The 25,757-nt window shown below is 43.3% G+C and overlaps 1 protein-coding gene across 17 annotated transcripts; it reads right to left on the reverse strand.

Annotated features, from left to right (window-relative positions):
- Positions 1-677: 677 nt before the first annotated feature.
- On the reverse strand, positions 678-24,659 carry tle3b (TLE family member 3, transcriptional corepressor b). 17 transcript variants are annotated; one of them, XM_057348044.1, is made up of 22 exons: positions 24,247-24,659; positions 23,589-23,853; positions 22,851-22,951; positions 22,591-22,654; positions 21,166-21,210; positions 15,895-15,957; positions 15,646-15,720; positions 13,588-13,617; positions 11,646-11,847; positions 11,455-11,471; positions 8,968-9,090; positions 7,516-7,566; positions 7,279-7,431; positions 6,735-6,867; positions 6,448-6,632; positions 4,515-4,591; positions 4,145-4,394; positions 3,192-3,439; positions 2,952-3,099; positions 2,547-2,697; positions 2,229-2,305; positions 678-1,682 (listed from the first exon to the last, which is right to left on the reverse strand). In XM_057348044.1, the coding sequence occupies exons 2-22, from the start codon at positions 23,610-23,612 to the stop codon at positions 1,575-1,577; spliced, it is 2,325 nt and encodes a 774-aa protein (XP_057204027.1). In that variant the 5' UTR covers positions 23,613-23,853; positions 24,247-24,659; the 3' UTR covers positions 678-1,574. The 17 variants fall into 17 exon arrangements, with proteins under 17 accessions (XP_057204027.1, XP_057204001.1, XP_057203978.1 ...); XM_057348018.1 differs by having other exon boundaries at positions 11,646-11,850; XM_057347995.1 differs by having other exon boundaries at positions 15,616-15,720.
- Positions 24,660-25,757: the final 1,098 nt, after the last annotated feature.

The following is a 25,757-nucleotide window of genomic DNA, read 5'->3' on the forward strand; positions in this document are numbered from 1 at the left end:
CAAACACTCAGCCACAATTACCCCGTGAAGTGCCACAAACATCAACATATACTCATTCACACATTCAGCGATTGTATGAGACATTTGTATACAAAAAACAGTTTATTGAATTATTAACAACTGTACATGATCAGTGCGGACACAGTTTGCTACATACTTTGGTGTGAAGTTGAGAGAATGTGAAAGGCAGGTGGGTCAGGATTTGTATTGTTTTTAAGTTTACTGTAACACGGGTTCTTCAGCGGCTCCACGAGGCAGATATCTGCAGGGCCCACTCAAATAGTCCACATTTAATGTGACCAGGTTTAAAACCCGCTTTCTTCTGCCTCACACGTACGTGATTTCACACTGTGCCTCCACATCACCAAAGTCAAGTGCAGGCCAAGAATATATTCATTAGAAAACTGGCTCAACATACAGAAACAAATCCCGAGTTGACCCGCCCATGAAAAAGGTTTACATAAATCTGCGACAAAGCCCGAAAACAAGGCTGCAGGCTCATTAGGGCGGGGCTCATCACAGCAGAATTAAGCTGTCAGTCATCGGGGTGAGTCATATCCCGCTTGATCAGCAGCAAACTATAGAAGGGCCACTTACGGGAGAAGCTGGCAAGTTACTCATCGCAGCGTACAATACATGCAAACTCAGCATGTTACAATCACACTTCTTTATCCGAGTTCCTCTTTCCAACAAGACGCCACACAAGGACACAGACAAGTAGTAAAGTTAGTTATCCTCCGAGTTTATATCCCTTTCAATTTACAAACGACTCTCACTCTCTTCTGGGCTGTTTTCTTGCAGCGATCCGTCGGTTCTGACCTCCGCAGGACGTGATCCCATTTCCATAAACAGCACATAAACTCGAAACCAAAAATAATCGCTAAAAAATGAAGACAAAGTCTCTTAAAATGATTCCGAAACGGTGGTTTTCCCACAAGAGTTGGCCACTGTTAGCAAATAGCCAGCCCAGAGAGTGTGCTTACAAAATTGAAAAGAAAAAAAAGTGTCCTAACCTACATTCATCAAGCATTAAGGACATGAGGACAAAGCAACCCATCACAAGTATATCAGGACATGGAAATATATATAATTATATATATTTATAAAACGTCTTTATTACTCCATATATACACTTTATATAACAAATTGTCCAAGGAGCAGGAGGCTAAAATTGAAGCACTGCTTCATATTACATCACAGATCGTTCTCTTTGTGTTAAAATGAGAAAAGATAAAAGAAAAAAATACTACAGAAGGAATAGGCACACACAATCCCATGAGCACACTGAAAGCAAAGGCATGACAATATTTACTATATTAGTGCTGTCAGGGAGTCCTTGGGATAGTTTTTCCAGTTTGATCAGTAGAGGACTGCTCCACTGCTGTAAGAATCCAGAGGTGCTTAAAAAACATCTGGTACTGATCCTGAGTGGACCACTCAAATTCCAACCTGGGTTCCTACTGTCGATATCTTTCAGAAAACGGTGAAGGAGTGTCCTGTTGTATCCATTCAAAGTCAGGCCTGAACAATAGCTCCATTCGCAGGTTGTTGAAGCCACAGTCAGAGGTGTAAATTTAGTAGATCACTTCATACACAGTGGCCTTCTTGTCTCCAGATCCTGTCACGATGTATTTATCATCAGCTGAGATGTCACAGCTCAAGACAGACGACGACTCTTTTGACTGCAGAGGGAGCGACAGGGAAATTACATCATAAACTACATAGCAACTTGTCAACATCAATGTCTTGTAAACATTAACTCAAACATCTCAAGAGAGTTACACAAAGCCCTGACTGACAGAGTATGTGAGTGGTGCAGAAGGAGATGGTTTGCTACATAGAAGTAGTACACGCATATAAAGTTATTTCATAGCTGGAAAATGGGGGTGATTTAATGAAAAGTTGAAGCGAAATGGGAAGACATGCAGCATTTTTTAAATGCTGTATTATTTTGATTAGAGATAATAAAAAGGTAGTCGATTGTAGCATGTTTAAGAAAATGCCAGCTGTGCAGAGTTTTGCATTCTAATAAACAATTTTCAGCTCAGCTGCATCTCGCCAACTAAAATGAAAGCCATCTCTCAAAGACCGCATCACAACATTCCCATTGAAAACCGCATAATCTCCACGACTCCCACACTACAGACCCACAATCCTGTTATTCTGCCTGTCTGCAGCCTTTCACAGCACCTCTGTAGCAAGAGGGAACAAGGTATTGATTGACATACCTGGAAAATGCTGGCACCATAGGGAGTCCTCCAGGCATTCAAGAGATTGTCCTTCCCAGTGCTCACAAACCATTTACCTTTAGGAAATGGAACAAACACACGTGCACTAATGGGTACAGAGTCAAGGTTGATCCAAATGATTCGATTCACTACAGCACGGACTTATTTGGAAGCAGAGAGGGCCATTAAGAGGGAGGAGGGGGGTGGAACAAAGTGCAACCAGGCTGTGCTAAAAATGGAAAACCAAAAACGTTTTTCCATGTCAAGTTTAACATTTCTCAAGATGCGTGCACGTCACACGAGCTAACAGTGTCTTACCACAGTATGCAAATTTGAGGGAGAGGACACAGCTCTCGTGCAGGTGCAGCTGGTACTTGTCTGGCTTGGTGTGATGAAGCACCTCTACATTACTGCTCTCCATTCCCACAGCCAACCACTCGCCCGTTGGACAGTAGCCCAGAGAGAAGATCTGCATCAGAGGAAAGCACGGACAAAAAACCCATCTCAGAACTTCACATATATTATATGGTAGCTTGAGCATTGAAAAAAGGTTGCAACAATGTTTTTCAGTGTTGTGGCTTGTTGCTAGGTCTAAAACAATGAAGCAAGAAACAACCATTTTTTAAATTCTATTTATTATGGCTGATGGGTATAATTTTACACGATACAGCAGCAGTTTAAAAGAAGTCCCAGCATATAAATCTATGTATGTATGACAATCACCTGTGAAGTGAAGTCATGCTGCTGGAGCTGTCGTCCCTCTCTCAGATCCCAAGATCGAACTGTGTTGTCCAGACCACCCGTCCACAGTTTGGTGCCATCGTGGGAAATATCTATACAACTTGCCCCATCTGTGTGTCCCTGGAACTGCCTACAAGCATAAGCACAGATTGCAAATTGTTAATGCATTTATATATACAAAGAGACACTATTTCACACAGTATTGTCAGGAATGCTTCCTACCTGACAAGGGTTTGGTTATGAAGGTCCCAGACAGCAATATTTCCATCACTGCAGCAGGAGAAGCAGACCTTGGCGTCAGGGCTGATCGCCAAGGCGTAGCAGGCCGGAGCTGAAGAGGTGAGCTCGGCTTTGATACGAGGCGTTTGAGAGGCCAGATCCCATATGGTAAGAGTGCTGGCTTCTCCTCCGACAATCAGAGTCCGGCCGTCAGGAAGCAACTTACAGGACCGGATGTAGTTATCCCTGTTCTAAAAACGGAGAAAGAGGCATTTTAGACCAGGAGCCAGGGCAACAAGCATATATAACCAACTGTGCAGCTATCAAATGTACCATTTACATGTTATTTCCTAAGAACTATTCCACTATTATATTCATTAGACTAGAATATTTACTACTTTACACGCAAGCTCTCAACAATCAGTCTAAAGAGGTGAACCAATCAAAACGACACAGCTGAAAAGCAGCCATTCAGCTCTGTTATTTGCCCTGGCTCTCTAAATCCTGTCTAACCTGTGTTTATGAAGGTTAATCGAGTAGGAGCGGCGGCCGATAAGAGGGCTCAGAGCGGTAAGTGGGGAGGGAAAAGCTTTTAAGGGTTTTTAGTTGCAGCACCGGGATGATGCACATTTTCAAATTAGCAAGAGAATTCTAGATCTGTTCCTGAGGGAGATCAATAACTGCAGGCTTTCAGACAAATTAAATCACTTTATAATGGCTGAATAACAGCTCATCAAATACACAGAGCTTTTTGCACTACGGAGCGAAAGAGGGGACATCAAAATAAAGAGTAACAGAAAGGGGAGGGGGCGGGAAGCCATGGTATCCTTTCCTGGAGTAACTACACATTGCATGTAGAATGATTCTTTATTGTGTGGGGAAATTTAAATGAGGAGAAAAGATTAAAATATAAATATTTTCACAAAACAAAATGAAGCACATCAGATTGATTTTACCAGACAATCGAGCTGCGACACAGGACTCTTGCTGCCTGGCTGACTGATGTCCCAGATCTTCACACAGCCCTTGCCACCGGTGTAGACGTGCCGCGTGGGGTTGCTGATGGTTACAGCGCACACCACCTCGCCATGGCTGAGCGTGTTGATCTGGCGGGCGTGACGAGGTATGCCTGGTCCAATCAGAGCATCTGGAGGAAAAGGTACTGGCTGCATTTGGCCGTCCGCGCTAACATGGAAGGAGTAGGCCCTATTTATCAGAACATAAAAAATGAGACATTCTTGTTTAGTTTCACTATCAAACCGACAAATTCCATCAATTAAATTTTTTTTTAAGTTACAGTATATATAGTTTAATAACAGCACTCACGGTTTCCCTCCAGGTATAGAGGTCAGACTTCCTGGCAGACCAGGAGCACGCATGTGAGGATGAGGATCAAAGCCCCCCTGCAACATACACAAGGGTACATCTTAGCATAAAAGACACAAAAGCTTCTGAGGGCTCTCGAAGCAAAAACTGATTTGATGTTTTAATTCCCCCTATATCAGCTTGAGTGTAATATTCTTTAATATTCTAGCTAAGCGCTTGTTCACTAATGCTTTATCTCTCCCCTCAAGCTTTTATTAGAGACCCCCAGACAACTGTGCTGCTTCCCATGCCTACAGCGTCGACACAAAGATGAAGAACAAACGCAGTACAAATGCAAAAGTAATATTTAACTAGGGGTGTAACGATACACTCAGCTCACGATTCGGTACATATCTCGATGCTGGGTTCACGATACGATACACATCTCAATATTTTGAACAAAATTAAAAATTCAAATAACATTTATTTTCAAAATATTAACAATTTCAGTAACCTATTTTGTTGCACATACAACTTAATAAAGAATTTTAACATTTTAAGGCTTAACTGAAATAAGAATTAAGATCAGTGTCAATTTTGACAGCAAATTTGATTTAGTTTTAGTCATAGTCTTTTGACTAAAATGCAATTTAGTTTTAGTCATCCCAATTTATCATAGTTTTAGTCTATTTTTAGTTGACGAAATCTACATTATATTAGTCTGCTAAAATCTATCTGGATTAACTCATTTAATTGACGTAATTAAATGTTCCATACAAAGATTTAACTGTTTCGACATAATTTTCTTTACCTTAGAATTCAATTAAACCAGGTCATTACCTTTATTTTTCAGAAAAGTTGAGTAACTACTGGATATGCATTGTTGTAACACAGAGAATATTAGACCATGAACGACATGTAGCAGTTCATTCAGTCTCATTTTGACTCCATTGACTCGTTCGTTCAGTGAAGGGCGTGTTCATTCAGTACATTCAACCAATGAAGCGCTCTGACAGAGCTCACACTCAAGCGCTATTGGCTCGTGTCTCTTTGAAGCTGCGCTGTCTTTGCTTGAGACAGTAATGAATGAGAAATATCATTCAAAAAGACATATTACATAAACTGTATTACATTTCTTCAATCTTTCAGATCACATACTTGTTTTTTAGCAGGTCATTCGATCTTTTAATATACAGTACGACTCACTTCATCGCTTCTCTGATCGGAACAGCGCTGTTTTTTTTTTGGCTTACTTTATGTTGCATATCACGTTATGCAGCAGCTCACGTTAGCGGATAAATTAACATTGGCATTTAAAAACGTTTGTGCTGCCTTTGTAAAGAGTTTCTTGACCGCTGAATGAATAGAATTAAACATATCGTAAAATATCCCCATCTCTCTACGATGAGCATCGTAACATTTTTGCATCGCGAAATATCGTAATACGAAGTATCGTTACACCCTTATATTTAACCAAAATGCTATCCTAACACGTAACGCATGCTAAGCTTGCATGAGTTATGACAGAGGTTCTCAAACTTTTCCGTTGTAAGGCCCCCTTTGTGTTAAGAGCATCGCTTTGCAGCCCCCCATATAAAGACGTATAATCTTAAACTTAGAATTTTAATTAATCCAAAAACATTCAGTTATACAATGCTGGAACCTCAATTCTTTTGGTTGGTAGTGTCATTTTTCTGATGTTTGATTACATAAAATCTATGATAAATTTCTATATTTCATAAAATGCCACAAAATCTGTGGCCCCCCTGGATCCATTTTAGGGCCCCCAGTTTGAGAACCACTGAGTTATGAAGCCATCGAGGGCCATGTTGGATGATTAAAGGGGAGGGTGGGGAAATGTGCGCATGCGAGACACTAGAGAAGGAAAGAAACGCAGTAATGCATATCTGTAGGAAAGTTTACACAAACACAGAACATAAAACACGAATCTTACCATAGATGAGCGTCCATAGGCAACAGCAGCAGCAGCTGCGGCCGTCATCTGAGAGGAGATGTGCAGTCCTGGATAAACCCCTGGACTGGTCAATGAGCCATTCATCTCTGGGTGGTGCCCCATCATGGCGAACGGAGCCCCATATGGTGCCGCAATTGACAATGGTGTACGCAGTGCAGGTGCTGCTGGGAAGGTGTAGAGAAGATGTTGAAAAGCCACGACTGCACAAACACACCACTAGGGGTAATTTCAAGATGCAAATGCACAGTGTGTGCATACATCCTTACCCAGTGCTTCCATGCCGGGGGGCTTGCCAGGTATGGGCCTGAGCCCAGGGTTGTTGCTGGTTCCTGGGGTGGGAGCATCGTTGCGTGGGGTGGGGGTGTTGGACTTCAAACCTGGGGTGGAGGACTTGTCGTTCTGTGCGATGAAGAGACGGAGATGGAATTAACAGCACTAAAGCTACATACCACAAACGCTCAAATCCACAGAGCTCCCTCGCGCTAATCCAGTCAAACACTGGCAGCTCATTATAGCTTAGGAGGATAAAGCTAAACTTCAGACCGAACCTTTCCAGAGACCTCATCCTCTCACTCATCTTTAATCACTCTGACTTCCCTTTTCGTCTCCTCCCTACTGAGGCTCGCTAAGCACATTGAGATATTCGCCAGGCTAGGAACTAAGCTGCTGCTTGTCTGACAGTAGCTGATGTATTCATGTTATGCTTCAACTACATTTATACCCAGTTATAAAGCTGCTGAGGAAGGGGGTCTGCAAACGTTCGGTGACTTTATACCACAAACACGTATCCAATGCTCATGCTGGTCTTACGTGTGGGTGGTCCTTCACTTTAGACGAGGGGGTGCTGCCAGAGGAGGCCACAGAGGCAGGGCTGTTGGGCGCATCTTTCTTCTGTGCTCTGGCCTTATCGAGTCCGTTCTCAGGAGGGGAGTGAGATGGGCTGACCCTTGGGGTGGCCGGATCCTACAGATCCCAAGAGAAATGTCAGTCATACACAGAGGAACAGCTGTGCTCTTGTTAAAAATGAGCGAAGCACACGTTACTTACCTCATTAGACACATCCACAACTAGGTCGTCACTTTTGTCACCATCACTGTCCTAAAACATAGAAATAAAGACTTGACTAATCCGAGACTATGTCTGGAAGGATGTTTTAATGTTACAAATATAGTCTTTTTTAAAGGGATAGTTCACCCAAAAATGAAAATTATGTCATGAATTACTCACAAGCATTCTTCCAAAATCTTTTTCTGTTGAGTAACTCACCAAACAGTTCTTGGACCCCCATTGACTACCATAGTAGGGGAAATTACAATAGTAGTCAAAGGTGCCCCAGAACTGTTTGCTTTCCTACATTCTTTAAAATATCTTCTTTTGTTTTCAATAGAACAAAAATACGTAATTTTTCCTACTAAGGTAGTCAATGGTGGTCAAGAACTGTTTGGTTCTAAGCATTCTTCCAAATATCTTTCTCTGGGTCCCATCGTACACCCGGTACAATCTGGCACCAAGTGCGACGCAAGTGTATTTGACTAGTTTCAGCCCGACGCAGTTATCATTTTCAAGTCCTGCGCCACGTTGTTTAAATAGCAAATGCACTTGCGCTCATTTGTGCGCCCATGGGTGTGCTGGTCTAAAAACGAGGTGTGTTCAGGCGCACTGCTGGTGTGTTGCTATTTTGAGGCAGCTGAAATAGACTATTGATCGACTGATCTAAAGTCATTGGAGCAATTTGTTTTTGTTATTTAAAGAGCGCATTAGTAATATGCGCCTATAGGCAGGTGCACAACGCGCACACATTCTGCTTTTTATACACACAGGACGTGCAGCAGCACACAAACATTTTACAATATGAACAATTAAAGGATTAAAATGTAAAGGATCATTATTGTGTGCATAAATATAAATATCCGGCTTGTCCGTACATGGTCTGCTCGTGAGCGAGATCTGGTTCCCTCTGGAGAAGCGTGAAAATGAAAATAGCAAATGCGCCATGGTGCAAGCGCATTTGGCTTTTAAAGGGAATGGGAGATTAGACTCTTATTGGTTTATTTCACGTTATGCCCAAAACACACACGACTCATTACGAGAATAGGTACAACCCCTTTGGACCATGCCCCATGTGCGCCAACGTTTTTTCTGCTGTTAAATTAGCATGAGTGGATTCAGAAACGCGTAGCTTTCCTGTAGCTCAGTGGTTAGAGCATGGCGCTAACAACGCCAAGGTCGTGGGTTCGATCCCAGGGGATTGCATATACTCAGAAACAAATGTATAGGATAATGCAATGTAAGTCGCTTTGGATAAAAGCGTCTGCCAACTGCATAAATGTAAATGTACCTGCACTCTGCGCCACGCATAGGTCGTTAAAATAGGGCCCTCTGTGTTTATCAGAACAAAGAAATGTATACAGATTTGGAAGAACTCGAAGGTGAGGAAATGAAGACAGAATTTTTATTTTTGGGTGAACTATCCCTTCAAGATGTAAAATAGGATCTTACATATCGACTCATGTTGTCTTTCTCCTCCACTCGGCGTTTCTTTGAGTCCAGACTGTAGTCGGATGAATTTCTGTGTTTCTCACTGGTCCTCAGGCTGTCTGATGGTGATACTGAATTATTCTGCTGAGACAAATATAAAACAAGTTGATCAGCACAATTCACAAAAAAAACATTTTCACTGTCCACCTGCTGACAACACAATGCTTAACGTCCCCTAGAAAACGGTGTTACATTTAAACTACTAATGCCTTTCCATTCGCTTTCAATAATGCATCCAGCACAAATAAAAAACATTTGTTTACACTTCATAGGGAAGGAGAATATTCCTGACTAGTTTATTTTGCATAACAAACACTCCGAGTTTAGCTTATTAGCCGCAGACCACCAACTATGCTCACGATGGCCTGAACTCTCAACAGAGCAAATACAAATATCAGAGGCGACACAGGGCCACTGGTGGCTTTGAGTAAGCCGCACGTGTAAATTCCTCCTTGTACAAAGTAAACACTGAGTGGCGAGAGGGTTAAGCCCCAGGCCCTGTTAGATCACCCAGATCTCCCTGGCATGAAGGAGAGAGAGCTTGAGCCTGCCAAGCAAGCAAGCCCGGGCCCCATGAAGCAAAGCAGGCGGGACAGCTGAGCAAACTATCCCCGAAGAGCGAGGCCTCTAAACCAGCCTGACCACACTACACTTCAAACAGTCTGGTCTAACCCCGCAGCCCTGGGCAACCTGCACACAGCATTACACAACACAAATGGGCCAAACTGGAGTGCAGGGTCAGGAGAAAACTGATCCCCTGCAGCCCAGAGTGCGAACGAGAGAGAATAACACGTGGAAGCGCAAACACCAGACCAGAACAAACGGCCCTGCACCTCGAGAGTTAGCCAATCCAGACGAGAGCTTGTTTTTTTACCCTCCCACACACACCCAAGTAAAACACAGTGAACAGCCACCCTTTTCTCCACGACTAGTGGGCCTGAACAGATGCCGTTGCAGTCTCGGAGCGAGTCTCCTTTTCTCTTCGGCCCTCTGCCAAAACCACTCACTGCCTTTATTGTACTTGGTGGGTTTTCACCGCAAACAGGAGGGAAAGACTGTACTTGGAGTGAGAGAGCGTGTGAAGGTACAGCGGTAGAAAGCCACAGCAACACGGACAGGCATGTCACGAGGGCAGAAAAGAAGACAGCAAAGAGGAGGAAAAAAGGAAGGGAGAAGCTACAGCCATGTTGCCCAGAATGCATTGAGAGTGGCATTGGAGGACTTACACACCCTCTGTGCTGGCTGGGCAGACGGGCATCAACTCCGGTCCAGACAGTGTGGCACTGCCAGGGCATGAGCTCAGTGCCAAGCCCACACTCTTTACTCTTTCTGGATGAATAGAGGTTTGTCAGTCAGAGAAAGAAAGACAGTTGAAAAGGAGGATGGTGGTGCACGGGCCAAAGGAAGTGAACTCCAGGCAGAAGGAACTCTATGCGCTCCTGGAGGCGTCAAAGGAATCCCAGTCGCTTAAACCCCTCTGACAAATGCTGTACAACAATCTCAGTGTTGCCTTTGTCAGCACCAAGTAGTCCACTTCTCATTCTCTTTTCCCTCCCTTTTGCTAATCCAAAAGTAATAAATAGACCTAGACTGCTCTGTCAGCCCGACAGAGGAGAGAGAGTGTGTTTGGGTGTGTGTCTCAGCTGCTCTGCAGTGGGTTTAATAGGCTGACCTTTAAAGATGGGCTTAACGTCACTCAATAAGCAAAGTCAGAGCAGTGCTATCAGATGACCCGTGACAACAGGAAGTCCTGGCAGGCAGAGAGCAGGATGGCCGCTGCTGCACTAAGCGCTAATCAGCAGCAGAGTCTGATTTCTGCAGGCATGACTGCTCCCATTCACACTGCTGCCCATTCAACACACACACACAAAGTCTATTGCCAAGTCAAATCTTTCTGCATATCTAGTTTAACAGGCAAAATAGGCCAATCCAGCATTTGGGAGACAGAAGCCTTAAGTGGTTATGTGAAAACCACAAATAAACACAGCGAGAGATATGCACAGAGGGACAGACAGAGCTATAGACACAAAGAGCCAAAGGAAAGAGTGAAAGAGCAGTTAACAAAATAGAAGGGCGAACACGGGAGGAGGGAATGAGATAAGATTGAATGAGTCAGGTTTATCTGAGCCAGGAGCTGCAGACATGAAGAGTGGGTAAGAACAAATCCTTTAAGATAAGAGAGTCCAAGTCTTTTTTAATTGTGATGAAATTATAGCGCGTTAATCCCTGGCCTGCGCTTTTGTGCATTTTTAACCTGGATTAAAAGTAGGATTATACTCCAGGCACCCTTCTCTTTTCATTATTTTTTTAAAGGCTTAGCCTGCTCTAATTCCGCCCGCTCTGCTCTCCTCACGCCGTTAACGCGCCACTGCGTTCCCTCTTCATCAAATGTCAAGACTTATGAGACAAAGTCAAACAGACTCGGAATCAGAAACTGGCAGAACTTACCGCGCTAGATTCCCGTTCTTTATCCGAGGGAGAACGACGATGTTGATGGAAGAACAGAGAAAGAAAAACAAGTCAGAATTTACATTCATTTTCTTACCAAGGCATTTGCATACCGTTTTCTGTGACCATGCAAATTTGCGCTGAAATACTCCAAGCTTCAGGACATTTAAGTGTCTATGTGTGTCTGTTACCTCTGTGCTCCAGGTCATGGTGGTTCTTCTCATCCTTGACCGGCAGATGTGCCTGGCTACCCAGAGCCCCGAGCGCCAGCAGACCGGACCCCGATCCAGGGACCGGAGGAATGCCCGGGGGCTGCAGCCCCGAGGGGTGAGGGGGCAGCTGGACCGGGGGTCCGTGGGCAGCATGGGAAAGGTGCTGAGCCTGAAGCTGCTGCTGCTGTCAACACAAACATTTACATCAAGTGGGTCAGATGGAAAAGGCACATAGACGTCAAACAGTGAATAAAGGTGCTTGGTTAAGCCCCTCGCTCGCAGGCTGCGCAGAAAGGAAGTAACGTTAGTGAACTAACACCTCCGTTAGTGGCTGGATCAAAGCAGGACACTCTTCACAAGCACATGTCCTCCTTGAGCTCAGTGGGAACAGCTTACTCTGACACACGCTACTGAATTCTAATCATATGCAATGCTCTTTAAAACTACATGCAACTTTCTGTTATTATAGAGGCAAAATACTCATTTAAACAGGCTTAATGTATAACACAAGGCAAAACAAAAACTTGGATTTTCCTTGTTCAATGAGTTAGTATGTACACACACATACACACACACGCACACTTATCTACACACTCCACTTAATATTAGTGCAGCTCAATGAATGGTATTCTCTGCAGTTAGCTCACAACACAAAACATTTCCTTCTGGAATGAGTTCTTACACAGCTCAACACCAACATCACAATTCCTCCATACCACCCTGAAAACAGCAAACCATATGCTTAAGCTAACATTCATGTAAAAGTTAGTAACAGGGTGTCAAAGCACTGGCTGTTTATTACTAAGGGGCTGTGTCCACAGAGGCATTTCTGCCGGCGTACGGCGTGTTTTTCCAATTGTTTGCAATGGAAACGCAGCGTTTTTTGAAAACGCGAGTAGCTGGCGGTTTTTTTTCGCGCCCAGCGCTCTGCATTTTTCAATCGGGCGCCCACAGTTGAAAAATTCTCAACTTGGGGCAGAACGCTGCGCGTGCAGCAGGCGTTTGTAGCCGAGCTCCTGGTGTTTTCAGCCGCGTAAAAGCACCTCGGTGGACACAGGGGCTAATAGTGGAACATGTGACATTAGGTATGGTGAAGTTGGGGTGTGTGCATATATGACAAAGAGAGAGAGAGAGAGAGAAATAAAGTTTGGTAAATTTGTGTTTCACAGGTGCACTTTGTGATTTTAATCTTGTTCGAATAGAACATGCCTGTTTCTCTTGCACAACCACCTCAGAAAATGTAACCAAATTACCTACCATTTTCTGGCTAACTGGCATAGATTAAAGAATCCTACGATAAGAACATCTGTGATTGCGGGATATTATTTTTCAACCAAACTTCTGCTGTTATTTTTAACTGTTGAATATCGTAACAAGTTAACTTGCTCCCCGTGCTGCCTGGTACACCTTCATTATGGATTTAAACCTTTTCGCCAACTTTCTGGTTAAAATAACAGATGGTGGTTCAAGTGCTGCTGGCATCTCAACAGATGAAAAAGAAAACTAATAAGGGTGGGGAAACAGCTTAGAGTTACTGTTGCAATAGAAGTGCCAGCTGTAATCCTTCCCTTAAAACTCGCTCTACAAAGTCAGCAATCGTCAAAGCTTATTATTTTATTACTAATATGTCTGTGTTAAATATATTTAATTACAAAAAATATTCAACGAATCTTGTTACTGTTAACTTCAGCAGTTCTCATATAAGCCCAATTCAACTCCTCCTAGTAAACAGACATTTCTTGACACCAAGTGACAAAAGGAAGCACAATGCAGCATGTACACACTGTAAAACACTGAAAAGCATTGGGATGTAAATAATGTTAGGCTGTCGGTTTCATTTAGAAAATCAAAAACAACACACATACACACGCACACACACACACACACACACACACACGCACAGGCTGAATTTAGCACTGACCATCAGAGCAGGATATACAGAATGAGGTTGCTGCCGGTGGGAGAAAAGAAAGGAGCGCATCATTACACACTCACTCATTTCTGAATAACACATCACTATTTTACAAATACACACAGACATATGAATGCAAAGCAACTCCAAGGACATTTAAATTTGTGTTTCTGACCTTAACACCTTTAACCTTCCTAGACTGATGTATTGATTTCCAATAATTATTTAGCTAATAGTATAGCAGTGGAGAATATAAATGGTTTAATATTACTTTTTATTATTTATAAGAGATGTTTTGGGTCAGACCGAGGTCAATTCTGCTGCTGGTGTGATATCGGACATGCAAATGGTCAGAAAGAGGTCAGAAAGAGTATGCAAAGTGAATCTGGTGTTCTGTGTCAGAACACAAGACGAAACCAGCAGCAAACCACCACCACTAATGTTAACATGAAACAAATGCACTACCATTTATATCGGTTTTCGTAAGACAACCATTCAATACAAATCATTATGATAAATAAATATGCAATTGTAAAAGTGTCAAGCTTAAGTGATCACAAGTGGTTAGCCAATACAGATCACCGTTTACACCTATTTAACATGCATCTCAAATATGTCTTGTGACCACTGGTGATTGGATTATACTAAATTTAAAGTGATAGTTCACCCAAAAATGAAAATTCTGTCACTCTCTTGTCATTTCAAACACGTGTGACTTACTTTCTTCTGCAGAACACAAAAGAAGATATTTTGAAGAATGTTGTTAACCGGCACCCATTCACTTGCATTGGTTTTCTGACCATACATTAGAAGTGAATGGGTACCACCATTGTCCTGTTACCAATTTTCTTCAAAAAATCTTCTTTTGCATTCTGCAGAAGAAAGTAAGTCATATAGGTTTGAAATGACAAGAGGGTGAGTAAATAATGACAGAATTTTAATTTTAGGGTGAACTATCACGTTAAGATAGAAATGGGTCAGTGGTCAACTAGTTGTCCAACAACAATTATTTGACTAGCAAGAACATAGATTTGAAAAGATCTGAGTATTTACCTCAGCTGTCTGCAAGTATCTGTGTAATTCATCTTCTGAGTGCATCACTTTGTCAATAAGTCATATGTATGTTTTTTTTGTCTTGCACATCTACAGCATGATTAACATAAGTAGTGAATCTCTCTCTCTCTCTCTCTCTCTCTCTCTCTCTCTATTCCAATATCTGGCTACAACTGCCCTACACTACTGCCCAGCTACACTCACAACCTCCTGCAGAAGACACCTCTTTCCTTTTTTCAGTCGGCTAAACTCTTCAGGTAAAAAAAGTCTGCTTTATATTAGAAGTTTGGATTAGAAGCCACAAAAAAAAATGATCGCTCTCCTAGAAATTCAAGGCATTGACGCATGTAATTTTTCGTGTTGCCTGAGCCAGTGGGAAACTCATTTAACACAAACTCTTAAAACATTTAACATGACTAATCTCAGACAACCCTGACAGAATTAGACTTCTCCCTTTGTGTGATCAAAACAACGGCTTAACTCCACAAGCCTAAACACGTCTCTCTCCACAAGTCTCTGTGACAAACACACACACAAACACTACACGCATAAATGAACTGAAATGATCCGAGAGGCACATACTGAGAAGACAAACAATGGCATAAAGCAAATATAATGGTTTAACAACATCACATAACAATTAAAAAAGTAAAATAAGACCATGAAGGGCATGGGGCAAATCTGCAACCAGAGACTGATGGGTCTGATTGACAATCCTGATCTCCTCCCAGATCATGTACGAGCAGCTCTGGCCATCATGTATTCGCCCATTTAAGAGCTCATGAGGTGATACATATAGGTCTGAATGAGTGTTAGAAGCAGATCAACAACTAACGTATCACCTTTGACCCGACACCCACCTGTGGGTGTATGCCAGGTTTCACTGTGAATCCAATCGCTATTCTTGTATGCATAATGTATGTGTGTGTGTGCAGGTTTGTCCCTTGCCCTGGTCAAATGAAGGAGAAAGAGGGGTATACACACGGTGAGAGGCAGATTGGGAAGTCCACGTACCCCGATGATGGCATTCAACTCTGTCATTGTCACCTGCTTAGCGCGCTCAACAGCCTGTGCGACCTGCTGTTGGTGCTGGAGGAAAAGGCAGAGACACAGATCAATACACATGAGCTGGCAAGCGAGGTTACTTGGGGCTAGTGAGTTTACTGAGGTCATTTGCAACTCAAAACGCTTAAAAATACAACAACAGCTGCCTGCACAACAAACCTTTTTGATAGTTTGTGAAATTAAGTGGTCAATATTTACCTCTTGTGACAAGAAAGGCATGATTTGAGCAAGAATTGCATTTAGCCGTTTGGCAATCTCGGTCTGAAACAGAAAGAGAGACAAACACAAAGCGTGGTTATTCAATCGCTAATCAATCCAATGTATTTAAATCCTGATAGCTTGAGTTTATACACGCCAAAGTTACTTTCACTTTGTTGAACGTTCTAATCAAGCCTCTGCGCTTCCGAATGAGGCATGATGGGAGAACTCTTGATTAATGAAGTAAAAACTTGAGAAACATCTGCTTTTACGGATGTTGCCATGTGTCTGATTCCGTGCATAACGAGAGGCTCCGAGCGCTGATATGGCACGAAGCTCGTAACGCCAGACCGTGCTCCAGCACACTGCAACTGAAACAGATCCAGCCAAATTCACAGCTCTGCCAGGCCAAGATGGGCAAAAAGCCTGCGGTGCCCATCTGGCCAAGAGATGGGATGGGTGCCTGGCCTCAACCCCACCACCCCCTCATTACCCAGACAGATTATTTCATTAAGATGCTGAAATATGCTAATGCTGATTTGGTGCTGGGAGATTAACGATTGCAATACTGAGCAATTACCATTTTTCCCCATGCTCCCATTCCAGCAGCACAAGGGGAGAGGAACCATAGCCCTACAGCAATATTCAGAATGACTTTTATTGATATGGAGAGACAGACAGGGTAATCAGCCAGCATGCTCTGGTTCTCCTGCATTACTCATGCCTACCTGAAGACCCAAGAGCTATTTTTCATCATGAGCTATGCTAACGGTTCAGTATGAAAAGGCACAAAGGGAAAGGAGAGAGAGCACGCAAAAGCAAGAGAGAGGGTAAGGAGGAGGGGCGAGAGAGAGAATGAGAGCGAAAGAGGAAAAGGAAGTATGGGGCGGTGAACAAATTGATTATAGGTTGGAGCAGATGGCCCAGCAGGTGAGGGAGGAGAGACATTTCTCTTTCTTTCACCGCAAGCCACATTCCGTTCACTTTTTGGCAGCGTGACCCCTGTGCCTCTGGGAGGGTGCTGACCGCAGCAATCTGATGGATTCGGTCTCTCTTTAGAACAGGGTGAGAGTGGATGTGTTTTGACCTGTGATGAACTGTCTCTAGGGACATGAACAAAAGATCTAAGCCCTCTCCACACCCCTCCAGAGTCACTGAGCTATTAATGCTTTTCCAGCCCAGCCTTGGTACACACACACAAATAACACAACACACCTTCGCAAAACAAACTCGATAATCCGTCAGTATCTAACCAAACAACAAATATTCTCAAGCACACAAGCATAAAAACACTGCCCTCATACACAAACACACGCCGAGGTTTTCACATAACCCCCCTCCCCTGTGCTTCCATTCCTGTATGCAACACCGAGGTTGCCACGGCAACCGGCCCGCCCCTATCTCTCTCTCGGATCATTATGTAAATTGGAGCTCTGCTTGACCATAACAGGCAGTAAAATCATATTACGCGCACAGGGGAAGGTCATTAAATTGAATTTTCAGCCTGTCGATCAGATCAACTCGGCAAATTAATGCGGGATGAAAGGGGGCAGCCACGGGAGGGGGAGTAATGGCTCCTCTTTCATGGGTGGGTTGAAGTGTGTGTGAGGGAAGATTGGGAAACACCACCGCTCTGGACAGCCACCAGGGTTTTTTGGCTCGGGCTAAAGTGGAGATATCGCATGGTGATTATCAGAAATGGCTGTTCAGTTTAACTGGTCCACTGCTGAATGGCGCACGCTAGTCAAACCATTGTACCCGAACACTGAAGAGCTGTAAACATCTGCTTCAGCAAACAGCTTCCTGTTGTGAGGCTTCTTTATGTAAAACAATTCACATTAGAAAGTCCCTTTAGGCAAGAATACCAAAACACACCCCTAAAACACAAAACATAGGCGAGTCTCATTAAACCCGTCATGACGTTCAGGTCATAAATAGGAAATAAGAGACATATTTTTTTAAAAGCAAAGGATGGTCATTCAAACTAAAACCAAAACATCTGCATTACGCTAATGTAAATTTAGAGGGAAATATACTTTATTGATAACGTCACGTTGGGCGTGCTGAATGACATGATGCAAAAATCCTAATGGCCCTTAAAACAGGCTTCATTTATTTTATGCAAAATATGCGACTTCCCCACTTTCTCTGTGTCTTTTCGGGATGTTTGCCTACACACCCGCACCACACCCAAAACCACAAGAGAACTTTAATCAGTATCACGTCACACAAACTAAACTACAAAATACACTAACCTCAGCCTAAACCACTGCGTCGTGTGTTCTCTGGAAGAAAACGGGATGTGTGGTACTGCTAAGTTCCAGAACTGCTCCCACACACACGCTGATAAAAAAAACAGCACAGGGAGTGAAAACAAGGCCCTTGAGCAGAGAGAGAGAGGCTTCTGCTCAGCTTCACAATCCCAGGTGCTTAGTGCTGTCAAGCAGCGTGTGAAGAGCTCTCACACACAGCCCTGTCAATGGCACGCCAGAAGCCATTTACCTGTTGCTGTGGGTACGAGCTGAGTGCAGGGAGACACTGATGAGGATTAAATATGCCGCGAAACAACTGCGCACTGAAGAAGAGTCACATGCTGACAAATGAACACACAAGCAGCCTGCTGCACTCTCTCTGTGACTCAGTGAACAATTACAGCCTGGATGAGTGAGAGAGTAAGTTTGTATAGTTAAATTTACACTTACATGTTTACTAAAACTCTTGATGACGCTATCTGCAGAGATTAGACGTGCGCAAACGAAAGCACCCTGTGGCATTCATGCAGCCGCCTGACACAGGCTCCTCTAAACCTCGGCTCGCCTCAGGCTGAAAGGCTACATTGAGCAGCAGTCATTTGTACAGGGTGTCTCTGTCTTCCCCATGCTGGTTATGCACGGCAAATCCTGTTGGAACCGTTTAGTGATGTATGTGTCTCTCTGTGCATTCATCTGCTGAGGCCGGACACAAAGGGCACAGACACTACCACCTGGTTCAGTAAACAGAGCCGAGAGACAGATGCGACCCAAACACACACTTCCTACAGTAACTATTACTGCATTTCAAACACAACAACACTGTAAGCTGCTTACTGCACTGTAGCTTCAATTTCCTCACATTAATACTGTACTGTGTTTTTGAGCTGTGAAGCATATAAACCTTTATTCAGCATAAAGCACATTTGATGGTATCGAATCGGCTATACACCAAGCCGGAGAATATATTACAACCCTGCCTGCATTCTTCGATTTAAGCAGCTCATAACTGTCTCTTAGGAATTCACCGGCCAGCCATAATGCGGGCGCGTTTTGTCACCACTAGACATCTCACTCGCATGTACACAAACACTTCTGAAGAGACTGCAGTGTGCTCCGAGTCAGTTTGCTTTGGCTCAGAATCAAATCGACCATCATCACCTTGGCAAACAATTCCTGGAATCCTGAATAAATTATTCATCTGAACAAGCTCCCTCCCTGCCGCTGTCTCTACCTCCCGCTCTCTCTCTCACCCTCTAAGGCCACAGACTGAGCTGCACTTAATGAATCTGACTTAGTGTGTGCACATACAAAGCCCTGACCAAATACAGCCACGCAGATGACAACACACACACACACACACATTAGTTCTGCATTCATTCAGAGACGTGCACTTGAGGACAAAATGAGGAAGAAAATGAAGACAGGCAAGAGACAGAGGGAACTGTGTTAGACCCAGAGGAACAGCAGATCAGTGGCACTGAGGCCCAGTAATTAAAGGGCTATATTGACAAGCACAGCCGTCCACTTCCTCCCCCCGCGACGACCCCTCCCCCCGGCGACCATACATAGCCGTCCTGCCCCGAGGCTCTAACAGACCACAGGATTAACGCCGACCCTCCCTCGAGCCCTGATCGCACCATTACGAAACAGTTACTTAACAGTTTTACGAATCTGGTGGATACTAGAAATTGGCGAATGACAAATCTGGCACCTAAATGCATCTGTCTCCCTTCCCTTTCTAGCCAAAAGCGCAATGTGAAGGGCAGAGCATGCGTGTTATCAGGCTCCTGTCATCGCTAACAGCAGAGAGAGCAGGGAGTCTGTGCTCCGATGAATAATTCATGCATCTGAGATCACTCAGTCAGAGCTCTATTGATAAACAAAAGAGGCTCTGCAAAAAAGCCAGTCGATTAACCTGTTTGTGCAAAGCCCCTGCACCTACCCTTTCCCTCCCTTTTCATTTTCCCTGCCTTTCTCACAGCTGGAGATAAGTGCCTGACAGAACCTTTCAGAAAATGCAGTGTCTGTGAGAGAGAGCGAGAGAGAGGGAGAGAGAGAGCGAGAGAGAGAGAGCGACAGAGAGAGAGAGAGACATGTGGCCCAGACACGCACACACACTAGCAGTGGCTGATGGATCGCACATGCTGTTCCAATTCACCACCCTCACACTGATACCATTAACCTTGTGAGGCCTCGGGGTGAGAACCATAAAGGGCCTCTTCAAACTGAGCCCTGTTCATATGACTATACATCATATCGCTACTAATGACACAGAGAGCCAGAGAAATATCGGAGAAATGGGGGTGGATGTTGGTTGGTCTTTGTTTAAAAATGCATAAATTCCATAACCTCAAATTGTTACCAAAAACAATCGATCGGTTGCAGTGGAAACATGTTTTTTGGGCCGACAACAATTAGAGGAGCTTGTGCTGCACACCATTCACACCAGTTACTAAAGAGCATGAATAATACTTCGTGCTGAAAGCAGTTAACCTAATGAGCTTTATCTGGCCTGGCCTCTTGCCCTGCATTGCATTTCTTGCATGCTTTTCCTTTCATGTTCAAGTCTGTTATACTCTATATACATCTTTTGGCCTTGCACTTGTATTATAGGGACAGTATAGAGACGACAGGAAATGTAGGAGTAGCCAAAAATGTCACACCACACCAAGTTTAAGCCCAAACAACACATGAGCGCCACGACTCAACATTTCAGAGCATGCACACTAACCACTAGACCACGTCTCAGACCACTGTATTCCATTTTATCTCATTTATTGTATGATTAGTTTATTTCTACTCAAATTTTTCCCTGATATTTTTGTGCATCACATTTTTTGATAAGCAGAAACCTTGTGTATTCAGTTCTACCTGTAAGAAACTTGTTGGCTATTATGCAACAGAGCACTGCACAGGCCCAATACGGCCCAGCAATGCTTGAAAAGACCATGACAAAAAACAGGTAGTCAAAACCGAACTTTCAAACAATGCACAATAAAATAAATATGGTGTCACATACCTGTTTATGCATTTCAATGTTCAGCCCATAGGACATCTCGTAGTACTGCAGGAGAAAATGTGAAATGCATTTAGCACACAAGCAATAACATAATGCTATTGACTGCTGTAAACTATCTCAGACCTCAATTTATCATGCACCTAATTTGTTTTTCAGCTAATTTTCCTGGAGTATGCACACAGAAAAAAAGTGTACACAAAGCAAACACTCAGATAATGGTCTGACTACAGAAGTAGTACAATGTTTATGAAGCTCTCAGGCAACTTTATTTAGCAGCATTTATTCAGCATATTACTATTCTTGGAAGCGGTAAACATATAGCTGTTAAAAGATAACAGGCAAAAATTTAAAAACATCCAAATTGTTAAAATGATTGTACCATCCCCAAATCCTTCCTTTTCTATACCCTCCTCCTACAATCCACTCCTCTTTTTGAAACTATAAACAATTAGTTTTCCAGGAAAAGACTACCCTCTTAGGTATCTGTGTTTTCTACACAACAGTCAGACTATTTCTCTCCACAAACTACTGCAAACATTACATTTTCCTAACATCAGGAAGACAAGCCTTTTTCTCAGAGCATATCTGTGTATTCCACTTGGTTTATCTGGTAGTAACCTTTACCACTCAGCATTCCTCAGAAAAATAATATTTAACAAAGGTGCCGGCATGTTGAGTCACTACCTACTGCATGTTCAAATAAGATAAGAGACAGACAAGCCGAGTTAACATTGTTCAACCTGTACGCAGTTACATCATATCCTGTTAGAATTCAGTTTCCACTCACTGGACTTCCTAAAAGAGCAATTCTGCATGCACACTAATACTGGTGTAATTCCTGAATGGCACATGAAGGTCAATATTGAATGAGACTGCAATCAGCATGAAGGCTGATAATGTTTCATCAGCATCAGGATCACATGTAATTCAAGAAAAAACAAAGTCATTCTCATTGGGTAAAATGCATTGTTCTGTTTACTTTGTAATTGGCTGAAGTCACTCTTCAGAACTCCATTATTGCCTTATTCTGTGACAACCTAAAATGGTATTGGTTAAAGAAATCTAAACCGGATTAGTGCAAGGCTTTGATGTGTCTCATGTTGGATCTATAACTTTAAAGTGAGGTTAAACACTTTGAGGTCACGCTGGGCTGTCATTCTCTCATGTGATTCAGGACACATTTAGCATTGCAGGTCAGTGCGCATTCAGAACAACCAATAACACCTTGCCCAGAACACCCCTCCAGGCATTTAACAACAAATAAAAACCCCCACATAATAAACACTGACCCTGCGGTTCAATCAACACAAACAATATTACATCATAAATAGGGGTAATAGTGGAAACGAAACATTAACTCTGATAAATGGATGGTGCTCTTTTGATGTTTTCAGGGAATATAAAAACAAAATTCATGGGTCTTACCATGACATAGTGTCGCTGCATCTCAGTCTTCTCATTGGCCAGTTTGTCATACTCGACTTTAAGGCTGTAAGGAAGATAACATATCACACTCATCAAATGCGTTTTCATCGATCTTGAAAGTCAATTTACTATACTTGCTTTTTGGTTGTCAAATACACAATAGATTTACTGACACGCATGACAAATTAAGATAATCAAACCATTTCCTGTAGTAAAACAGGGTGTGAAATGTATCATTCACAAACATAAGCAGTATTTACCTGTGGTACTGAGCTTGAAGGAACTGGAATTCATCCTTAATCCTGTCACAAGACTCTGCGACTGTGAATTTAAAACCTGGCTGACCGGGCTGGTGAGGTGCCTAAAAAGAATACAAATAATTTATGTGAATGACTAGCGGCCCAAAAAAATAACATTCATAAACGCACATTGCAATACACTTCCACACCAACCAGGGTCGTTTGTTCTTACTCTGTCACTTAACAAGCGTTACAGTAGTCCCCAGGTGTTACTTTCACCATTTTTCTGAACAAGCCACGGGTACAACCGCTGGTGTCAATAACACATTTCATGCTTCCTGATTTTCAGGGAAATTATATTTCATCGGAGCCGAATTGCGGTTTGACAGAAGTGCCCGGGCGTTCCCTCGAGCTGTGCCTGCCGGTGTTTTGGAGACTCTGGTGGGAACAGCCTCCATCACTCAACCGCGGTCGGCGTGACACAGACGGGTCACTGCGTCTAAACAGCCCCAGAGAAAAACTGCAAGCTGATATCCCCTCCTCTTCTCTCTCAAACGCTCAATGCGCCTCTGTGATGTCTTTATCATACAATTACTTGACTTCGAAATAGGACCAACCACCTTTCGAGGACAAAAACAACAGGCAACTAAAAAACATATTTCCGAAACCGCGCGAAAGAAGCTTTAGGCGACACGAAAGTACAAATCACTAGCACAACGGAGATAGATACAAAGTATCAACGTGAAATGCGTTACTCACCGGATGCCGGCCCTGCGGATACATCTTGAATGTATCCTTTATGAGGTGAAGATCCAGGGGATGTGGCGCTCTTCAGTAATCCGAGCTCGTCCGTCACCCCTCCCTGCGCTCACGCACACACAAAGCCCAGTCCGTCCGCCGGATCCACGCGAGTTTCTCCTACTTCTTAACCGCTATATCCTTCACGCAGCCGAGGAACGAGACAAAAACCCAGCTCGTTGGCTCATTATCTCCAATAAGAGTCAAACGTTCAGCTGCGCTTGTGCTGTAAACACAGAATAGTTGCGTAGAGCCAGTCACACATTTGCTTCTTGTCATGTGCGCCGCGAGCTGTGACTAACAAGCTGCTTGCGAGACTTCTTGCAATAACAAGATTACCTGAATGCTATTTGTTTGCCATTTAACCCGACATGATTACTGAATAATGCCATAAACGTGAGATAAGACACAAAGACAACAGATTCCCTATGAACTTGGAGCGATTCTTAAATAAATGAAACAATTATTTATTCAGTTCGAAAATATTGCCACTACATGACGTAGAACGTCAAAGTAACGTATAATCTGTAATATTTTACTAGTTGTAAAACAGGAAGGAGAAATTGTTACATGGTGTAGATTTCAAGTGGATTCTTTTGAAAGTTATCTTCCGCGTTACCTTTTGTCGCCATAAAATCCTTTGCGCGACGGTAAATACAGCGGTAATCCCTTGCACGGAGCAATTGTTTAAATCCTCCACTCGTGACCTTATACGAGCAGTATTAGGCGCTGGTTGGAGTCGGTTGCTGCCTGGGCTACGTACAATCCCAACCCTAGAAGAGCAGCGCCTACAATCGCTCACAGGAGGTTTTTCTCAGCTATTAATCGTTAAGACTCGTGTCTCGGTTGCTCAAAATTGGTAGAAATCCTGCTGTTGGTTAGTTCGCCCAAACACCTATTTGTTTATTTTAAAGGTTTGATGGTGAAAAGTTCGGTTCCTACGTGCCAGCCGCTCACAAACGCTTTGCCCAGTATCTCCAACAATCGCAGTACCACACACAGACTGCCCACTGACACGCGGGCTCAACTACCGCGAGAACGACCAAACGCTGCCAGTCAAAGCTCCAATAGGAGTTTACTACAACGGACCAATCAAGCTTGGGATCCCACGTGGGGCACGTCTTTCGTGCGCGTGCTGATTGGACAATAAAAATGTGACCTCACGTTCGCCATTTTGGCTTTAAATGGGTTTCTTTCCCCTTAAGACAAACATGAGCGGCAACTGTTCGAAGTAGCGAAATTACCAGCTAAAATCTTAGATGGAGTGCAATTAAAGAAATACACAATAATGATTTCTTCGCTCCTGTATCTGTTTGACGTGGAACGCGAAAATAAAATATTGTGAATGCACAGCAGTTGAAAGCTGAAGCAAATCTGATAATATTGTTTAGGTTCTTTCGAAAATGTGTGAAAATACGAAACTCCGAATGTCGGGAACATAACACAACCGGCTGACTGACGTGAGCCCACAAATTCCTAAACAGTTCCCAGTTTTGTTCCCTCCAGGAAGTCCATCTCTGATTGCGCTGTTATACGAGAAAGAACCCTTACTGCCGATGTAAAGTTATGCTACCGTTTTTGAATGTAACTCAAATTAACAGCATAATCTGTGAAATCAGCCCTCATTACTTGATTCACGCTGTCTGCTCAGCAACACCCTCCATACCCACGTCTGGGAGCCCGGAAAAAAAACAACCTATCATGTGTTGCTCAGACCCACGTGGGGTACAGCTCCTTGTTGTGCGCCCTTTGGCCAATCAGAGCACTGGCGTACATCTGATTGGCTCAGAGCTACACGGTTTGTCAGTTCGAGACCTAAGTTGTCAATCAACCCCACGAGGGGTAGAGCGCTGACAAATGCCTGTGCCTCTCAGCCTCCCGCCTGCGAATAGTGCTTGGAATGGCTGCTTAATTAGCTTCGAATGGCTTTTCCTTCCAGCTCAAACAATCTGTCACTACCATGTGGTAAAAAGAGCTCTGCGTAAAACAAAAGAGGGAAAAGCTAGTAGGGGCTAAATATCAGTTTGGTTTTTTCCTATGTATGCAAGTCGCATTACCACAAAACAAAACATTTATTCCAATCAAAGGGCTGGTGCTTCGGTGCCAGCTGTATCTAGCTTTATTTGTGTT

The sequence above is a fragment of the Triplophysa rosa genome, linkage group LG1 (assembly GCF_024868665.1).
Source record: "Triplophysa rosa linkage group LG1, Trosa_1v2, whole genome shotgun sequence".
NCBI lineage: Eukaryota > Metazoa > Chordata > Actinopteri > Cypriniformes > Nemacheilidae > Triplophysa > Triplophysa rosa.